Here is an 8,605-nt window from a genome sequence, read left to right as displayed (position 1 = left end):
TAGCAGTCGTAGGGTCTTAAGTCGTAGAAAATTGACCAATCACAGTCGAATATGAGAAGAATAATCAACTGTGATTGGTCAATTTTCTATGACTTAAGACCCTACGACCGCTACGACTTCTATTGTAGACCCCGCATTACATGTATGAGATCGGAATCAGACTAAGCATTAAAGATTGAGATTGAAGATTGAAAGATTGAAATTTGACCAATCAAAACAATAGGAATTAAAATTCCTTTGCCCTCATTGGTTAAATTTCAATCTTCAATCTTCGATCTCAATCTTCAATGCGTAGTCTGATTCCGGCCTGAGAGGTTTGTTCGCATCGCAAGTTCCAATATGCTCCAACATGCTCCTACCATTGCTCCTATTCACTCTATCAAGCACGTTGGAGTGAGTAAGAACTATGTTAGGAGCATATTGGAACATGTTGGAGCATGCGACACGAAGACTGTGTTCCAAATTTACTGTCAACACTTTAAATAAAACAGTTTACGTTACGTGCACTATAGATTTTCAGTACAGGCATTCAATTTTGGAACATAGCCGAACAAACCTGAGCACATCTAACGTAAACTGTAGATTTTTGGCACTGGCAGTGAATTTTGGAACACAGCCAGGATAAATTGATCTAATGATGCCACCGAATATCGAATGCGCATGCACCAAAAAGCAGTTCGTCTTAACAACACTGCGTGTCAGTGTGTAATAATGTAAAATAGTGTAAAACTTATTAAAATACGAAATTTTTGAGATTGTGATATTTATCTAATTTTCTATGAAATATTTATTAACATTTATGTATACATATTTTTTAATCTTTTTGTGACAGTTTCATTATATATAATTATAATTTTCTGACTGCAGTTAAACAGAAGGTTATATGCGAAAATAATATTTCTTGAATTTTGTCCTATTATATTTAATTTTTGTTCCATCGTGTTTGTTATTATTATACCGCTTAATTTGAAATATTTATATATAAATGCTCAAGCTTTCAACTTTGTTCGAAATGATTTCAGATTTATTAATATTCACACATATATCTATATATATATATACATACATATAACTAGTAATAAATTATTCAAAACTTAAGATGATACGCTCATTAATCAGAAGTCCACTGTTAATGTCCGTATTTCCATTTCACAATATCAATGATAAGTATGATAAACCTGTGAATACAATAATAAAACCATTAGATGATGAATTAGCTTGGGACAGAGTAAAAAAAATGTTTACTTTGGAGTATGTATGTCTTAAATATAAAATCTTTTTTCTTCAATTGCATACAAAATTTTTATTTACAATGGTTTATAATTATAATTTTATTTTTCAGCGAAAATGGATTTACAAAAGAAATACAATCTATCATAAATATAACACTGTCAGGTTTTGCAATTGGCTTAGTTATGGCTGGTACAAGCTCAACTAAGGCTACAGTAAATAATTTCATCATGCAAAACGAAGCATCACGATTCACAAGTCATTTTGATGCAAAACGAAATCTTCAACAGTTGGTTGTTGTAAATTTTTTGAAGAAGGGTGGACGATATGGAATGAAACTTGGGACATTTTGTTTTTTGTTTAGGTATGTATACTTTTTATAACCTCAAATTTATGGAAAATTAAAATGATATTTTCTTTTATAGTTCCATAACAACATGTACATCAGCTTATCGTGGAAAGATAGCATTAGAGAATTATATGTTGGGTGGTTCCGTAACAGGATTATTATTTAAAATGAACCTGGGGCTTCGAGGAGCACTTGTTGGCACTGGACTTGGTAGTATATTAGGTGGAATATGTGGTGGTATATCACTTCTTATTCTTAAGGTATCAGGAATAACTATAGATGAAGCATTAGAAGCACAAAAAAATTGGATAAATTCGAGAAATATGTAAGTAAAATATTATCCATTTTATAATTTAAATATTAAATTTGATATTTCTTACAAGAGAGATCTTACCATGTACATTCAATATAACTGTGTTATATCGTTGAATGTATAAGTTATAAAATTATACTAATTATTTTAATACATTAATATTGTATATTTTTAACAATTGTAGGACGCGCGAAATAATAAAAAAAAGTATGAATAGTGAATTATCAGAAATACAAAAATTATACGAAGAAAATAGAAAACTGAAGGATATGAACAAAAATGATAATGAAAATCAAAACAAAATAAACCCATAATTATGTAAATAAATCTTGTACATAGAAAAACAGCTGTGAGATTGAAATTTTTATTATCCATTTGTCATTGCCTTAAAGTTTTGTAAGACGGCGAAACCGTCAAAAAATATTTTCTAACAAATGTACATATGAATTTTACACATAATTTATCACATAAGTGTGAAGTTTGACAAATCCTTTATATACGTATATGTATGTGTATATATATTATATATACATATATATAATTGGTTTAGAGATCAAACACTAAAATAAATAATTATGTACTTTAAATATATATTTACAGAATAGGCCAAAATAAATTTATCTTTAATATCTTTTCTTTTAAGTAAAGTAAATGAGAAATAAGAATCATGCATATTTTATGACGATGCGTGCACAAAAATATATTAAAAGTCACTATCCTGCTTTTAACATTAATAATCTCATAAAGTCTTTTAATTATCTTGTCCAGAGGATGCTAATTCTTGAACCTTGGTTATACGCTTAGCACCTCTGTTCGGTGGACCCTTGGGTTTAGCGAATTTTGGCTGATGTAAACTGATTTTTGGATGTAATTCCTCTTGAAAAAATTCTTCGGTAAGTTCCTGTCCAGTAGCTATTTCAAGCTGTGCAATTAAATTGTAAAGAAAAATTATAATATGATCTATGTAATGTATATCTAATAGAATAAAAATTTAGGAAATATTAATAATATGTATATATCAACAGAAGAGTAGGAATGTAGTTATATATAAAAGATTTATTACTATAAAAATGGAGAAAATCAGGAAAAAGATGAGCTATATAAACATGTGGCTGTAGATCATATTGCAGGCCTATTCTGCAAGTTGTAACAAAACATGCCTTTGAATCTTAAAAATAACTACATACCCATTTTATGGAGGTGTATCACCAAGTCATCCTTAGCAATAGCAATATACATACCTAAGTGGTCCTTACTAATTATATATGTATGTACCTAGTATAAATGTATATAATACTGAATATAATATAAAAAGAAACACCAATAAGTTGCATAATGCTTTATTATTTCCAGTATATTCAATATTGGCAAGATATATATATACAATTTCCTTGATTTTAATAAGTTATATAGATATAACTGAAAAGTCCAGAGCTAAGATAAAATCGGACAGTTACAGAATAGGCCTGATATGACACTTAACTAAAGTATATTATTAGGCAATATTGTGGGTCATGATTTAAAAAAATAGAATACGTATGTTTAATTAGTCTTCAGTACAAGAATTCATTTAAATATATTTATGCAAATATGAGCCAAAAACTGTACTCTTTCCTCTTCTGCTTTAGACATCTCTCTCTCTCTCTCTCTCTCTCTCTCTCTCTCTCTCACTCACTCACTCAACTGAACTAGAAAGTTAAATAATTCATTAAAAATAAGGGATATAATAATTAGGATTATAAAAAATCTATAAATCATATAAAAACCGTACTAATATAAAAAATATTAACTGTGCATGGAAGGAAAAAATCCAAGAATTTGGCTCAAATAATTTTCACAGCACAAGTAGACCCAGCTGTTTTATTAATCATTTTTCCGCACGCGTATTTTAGACTAAAACATTCAAAAAGTTTATAAAAAGCTACAAGTGTTAAGAAAATACAGATCACAAAAAATAGAATGCCTCTTATATATTTTGTTGCGGACTATCAAATTGTAGTCCTATCTGCTGTAAATTGCATGTCCATTTAAATATTTGAAAATATTTTCTCTCTGGAAACATTTTATTATTTAAATAATAAATTATTGTAATAAATATATTAAATAATGCTCTCAATATATCTTGATTAACATAGCTTTTTAGTAATAATATAAGCATAACAAATAATTACGTTAATCTTGTTTAATAGTTGGAAATGTGTAATATTTAACAGCTGATAGGACTCACCAAGATCAGTCTTACATCATACACATATTTGTAAGATCTAATATTTTTAGCATTTACAATAGTGTAGAACATGATATAAAATTTTATATGTAAAATAACTAGTATTATCACTATCTTGTAGCTGAAATAATAATGTGCGAAAAAAATATATCCACATTAATGTGGCGTTTGCATATTTATCACACGTCTACTACGTTATTATCATATTGAAAATATATAGAGAAGTTAGGCGAATGGCTTTAGCTCTTTCTCTTTCCTTCTACCTATTTAGAGCACAAATGGAATTTTTCCTAACTCTCTACTCACATCACATATGGTGTATATAGTTACCACAGATCAATATTAAAAATATTATGTTTATCGAATCTCATATGAACATTTGATTGAGTTTAAAAGCTAAGCCTTCAAATTTTACTCTAAAAATACTTAAGACACATATCACTTTTGTAAGACTAGGAACTAATTCACAGTACTTGGTACAATATATATATTTTTTAAACATATTTTTTAAAGAAAATATATATTTTAGGTATAGAAATGCTGCATGTAAAATATATATATGTATATATAAAGTTATTAGAATGAAGAGGAACTCTATGAATAGAATATGTTAAGTTCTGTATAAAACTAAATTACATACACATTTCACACAATTGCTCTATCACATGACACAATACTCATACTAAATATAAAAATTAAAAAGTGAGGCTTAGCTTTCAATGTCAAACAAAATAATCTAATCCAACCTAATTCTCGACACTATTCTTCACATAAATGAATAATTTCATACGTAATATGAATTAATGAATATAGTATATGTGAAACAACATGAACCATATGGGGTTATCTGTATCATAGGCATGTCACACTTATTATCAATAGATATAATGACGTTTTGCAAAGAACCTTCCACATGATAATTTTGCTTTTAAAATTTAGAAAAATACACCATCTGGTCTACTCTGTTTTGCTACTTAGATTTACGTATCACTTTGATAAATTAATTCTAAATGCTGATAAATAACACAGATTTCCTTTGCATGATGCATTACATTTTATGCTACTTGTAAATTAACTGTCATAACATACATTTATATATATATATATATATATAATTAGATAATTGTAATTTGCTCTAACATGAAACATTGGAAACCCATTATTTTATTTTAAACGACATATTCTATGTCAATATCATATTATCACAATTCTGGAATTCATGAAGGAAGATATTTGATGCACAAAACATCATAAACACTTCAATTAGCAAAAAGCAATAATAATGGCAGAGATAAATGCTTTAGGCCAGTTTTAGCTTAAGACACAAGACCGTTTCTGTTTTGATTTTTTCTCTGGTATGGATTGAGTAGGAGCACAAGGTGTCGATGGAGTTGCAGGAGTTATCGCAGCTGAGTCTTTTATGCTTGGAGGATCTTCCAACTTATCTGCCAATTCCTCTCCACTATTAACTTCCAACTAGGATTGCAGTTATATAATACAGAGATGGCAGTTATATATATACATGTACACACGTATGTCAAGAATATATTTTTTAGATCATAAATAAATAACAATTGCTTTTCTAAGTATAATAGTGTTACACTTAGAAATGCAATGCACACAATCTTATATATGATACAATATTGCAATTACAATTATTATTACAGTATAGGATGATACAAAAGAGAAAAAGATTTCCATTGAGGCATACTAGATTTTAAAAAGAAATTACAGATGAATGCTAGATTTGTATTCAAAATAAATAGTTATAGTCATAAAATACATGATATTAATCAAATGTTGTACTTTTATTATTTAAAGAGTATGCCTATTGGATTGAAATATACGATCTTTAAACTTAAAACAAGACTGATAAAGAAAAATAATTACGTAAAGTGGATCAGAGCCAAATTGAAGTAATTATAGTGAATTATTAAAATATTAAAAGTACTAACCTTTTTTATTATGGTTACTCCTAGAGACTGGATTAGGTCCAACAGAGGGGCTTTACATGAGGAATATAACATCCTTTCTTTAATACTGCAATTATATCCTGGCATGCTATATATGAAAACTGAAAAGAGAAAGAAAAAATTCTCTGATACTATACAGGTACATGAAATATTATTTATCGCTTACCTATGCTTTCTGTATAGTCTCCTTCGTGAGTATGCTTGAAATTATAAAGATGATATCTAGCAGCATCAGATGGGACTTTAGTAGGTAATTTATCCAGTGAAACATCGCACGCTGTGACTAAATGTATCTTTTCTTCTTCCAATTCAATTTTTAATTGAATGTATTCGTGAATTCCTTTACCCAACTCTGTGATGGCTTGCTTGGCTTCATCTGTTACTGGAAAGGCCACGCCACTCAAAGTCTGATGTCTCGTTTCGACACTGTAGTCCGTAGTCGCGGTAGTCTTCTTCAATTCAGCTAATTCTTCCTCTGCCGTTGTCAGTGGTACAGGCGCTGTATCGTTTCTTTTATGTTTATGATAACCGTCTAATGTAATATCTTCCGGAACAGTGCCATGTAATTCTTCTTTTATTGAGGCTGTACCGAATTCCTGCTTGAGCGTAGCCTTGGTAGAAGCATAAAGCATTTTCTGTCGTACTGGTGCAGTATCGGGAGACCAAGATATAAATAACCAATCATAGCCAGAATCTGGCGATTTTGTGTCCAATCTATAAAGGATATAAGCTGGTTGATTTTCCACGATTAGTGGCTTGATCATCTTATCGTAATCATCTTGCCATTTGTTAATTGGCTTCAGACTAGATGCTGGAGTCAGTTCCTCTGGAAAACGGAAAGAATAATTACTAAAGCAGCGTCTCTGTTTTGTTCTGTGGAGGATTGATTATGTATCTTATCTCTGAAACGAGATGAAATTTACAAAGTCAATATTTGCTTACTTTATAACTTTCACTTCGCTTCAAGATACACAATTGATCCCCAGATCTTACAGCAAAATAAACACATTGTTCTTATAAGATTCGATAATAAAAATTTTTGCTACAATCCAGAACTTACCATTCTCTATGGAAATTTTTAGTACTCGTATCTTTCCGTCACGGCATTTCGCGAACAACTTCTTCAATGCGTCATTGGCTAAAACAAATCAACCATTATTAATAAAAGATTGACTATTAAGATCGAAAAGATTCTGTTATCAATTCACTACAATTAATCTTCACCGTGGCGATGCACTAAGTACGCTACGAGCAAATAAACATAATCACCCTTAATTCCAGTCTGGTGTGACATTATTTCACGAGGAACTCTTGTTGCTGCCTGTCGGAGTTGGTCGGAATTCACGAAGCACGTCAACAGCCGCCCACGGTCGCCTACTCCGAGAGTTTTTTTTTTCTATGTGCCAAAGTTTCGCGAGAAAGGAACCACTCGATTGTCAAGTATAATAAAGACCTGTCTCTACGGTGCTAGAACTCGGTCCGAGTTATCGGACCCAGAAATGTGTAGCCAATCGACGTGCAGTTTTTACGGAAAAACGGCAAGTTGATTGGATACACATTTCTCGGATCGAGTTCTAGCACCGTGGACTGACTGCGTGGAAGTTCTAGCATCAGGAACCCCTACGAAACACTCGACGATAAACAATAATGCGAGGTCTACAATAGAAGTCGTAGCGGTTGTAGGGTCTTAAGTCATAGAAAATTGACCAATCACAGTTGATTATTCTTCTCATATTCGACTGTGATTGGTAAATTTTCTACGACTTAAGACCCTACGACTGCTACGATTTCTATTGTAGACCCCGCATAAGAGAATTTTAGCCAATTAGAAATATTGGAATTGTATATTCGTAAAAAAAGATTAAATTGATAAAAACGTTCAACTGTGATACCGGCTTAAGTTTCGCGTGTATGTATGAACTTGCAAGTTTTATAAATCAAGTATGAATCTGACGTTTAAATAAGATTCGATAAGAGAAACGTGGCCAATCTCGATCGAGAAATCTCTCGACGTGTCCAATCGCGCTTGATAATGATATTACTAAGATTTATTTATGTCTACATCTCATTTGTATATAAAATGCTTTATTAAAAAAAATTTCATTTCATGACACGCGCTACACCGCGTTATATCGGACTTTTACGATACCTATCAACTATTTTTAGAATATACATTGAAGACTCAAGACTTATTACACCTATTGTGTACTAATAAAAAAAATTGATTGTGCCTTTTTAAAACCCAACATTGCCGGCGGAGAATTAAAACTTTTTCTCGACGCGTCTCGAAACGCATCGAGGAACGCGACATCCCATCCAAGGATCTGCGCAATTGTTAGGCAATTACGATAACACCGAATGATAAGGAATATGCTAATGACTCCTGCACTGGACGCGGAAAAGCTTACCGCGCGGCAAAATGCGACGCGATAACCAATAAACATGTTAGGAGTTGTAAGCTTATTGGCTACCGCGTCATATTTTGCCGCGCGACAAGCGTTTCCAGTGTGCAG

General features: G+C 31.2%; 2 protein-coding genes across 3 annotated transcripts; one reads left to right on the top strand and one right to left on the bottom strand.

Moving 5' to 3' along the window:
* Positions 1 to 1,083: 1,083 nt before the first annotated feature.
* 140up (RPII140-upstream gene protein) lies at positions 1,084 to 2,206 on the top strand. The gene is made up of 4 exons (XM_018460544.1): positions 1,084 to 1,251; positions 1,343 to 1,594; positions 1,656 to 1,904; positions 2,077 to 2,206. The coding sequence occupies exons 1-4, from the start codon at positions 1,100 to 1,102 to the stop codon at positions 2,204 to 2,206; spliced, it is 783 nt and encodes a 260-aa protein (XP_018316046.1). The 5' UTR covers positions 1,084 to 1,099.
* A 352-nt stretch (positions 2,207 to 2,558) lies between these two features.
* Positions 2,559 to 7,688, bottom strand: twf (twinfilin actin binding protein). 2 transcript variants are annotated; one of them, XM_018460598.1, is made up of 5 exons: positions 7,362 to 7,688; positions 7,153 to 7,230; positions 6,259 to 6,918; positions 6,075 to 6,193; positions 2,559 to 2,814 (listed from the first exon to the last, which is right to left on the bottom strand). In XM_018460598.1, exons 1-5 carry the CDS (start codon positions 7,384 to 7,386, stop codon positions 2,644 to 2,646), a joined length of 1,053 nt encoding a protein of 350 aa, XP_018316100.1. In that variant the 5' UTR covers positions 7,387 to 7,688; the 3' UTR covers positions 2,559 to 2,643. The 2 variants fall into 2 exon arrangements, with proteins under 2 accessions (XP_018316100.1, XP_018316101.1); XM_018460599.1 differs by lacking the exon at positions 2,559 to 2,814 and adding an exon at positions 5,410 to 5,595.
* Between the last annotated feature and the right edge of the window lie 917 nt (positions 7,689 to 8,605).

The sequence above is a fragment of the Mycetomoellerius zeteki genome, unplaced genomic scaffold (assembly GCF_001594055.1).
Source record: "Mycetomoellerius zeteki isolate Tzet28-1 unplaced genomic scaffold, Tzet1.0 scaffold95, whole genome shotgun sequence".
In the NCBI taxonomy this organism is placed as follows: domain Eukaryota; kingdom Metazoa; phylum Arthropoda; class Insecta; order Hymenoptera; family Formicidae; genus Mycetomoellerius; species Mycetomoellerius zeteki.
Note: the sequence above shows the minus strand (reverse complement) of the source record. Positions and strands in the feature narration are given on the sequence as shown.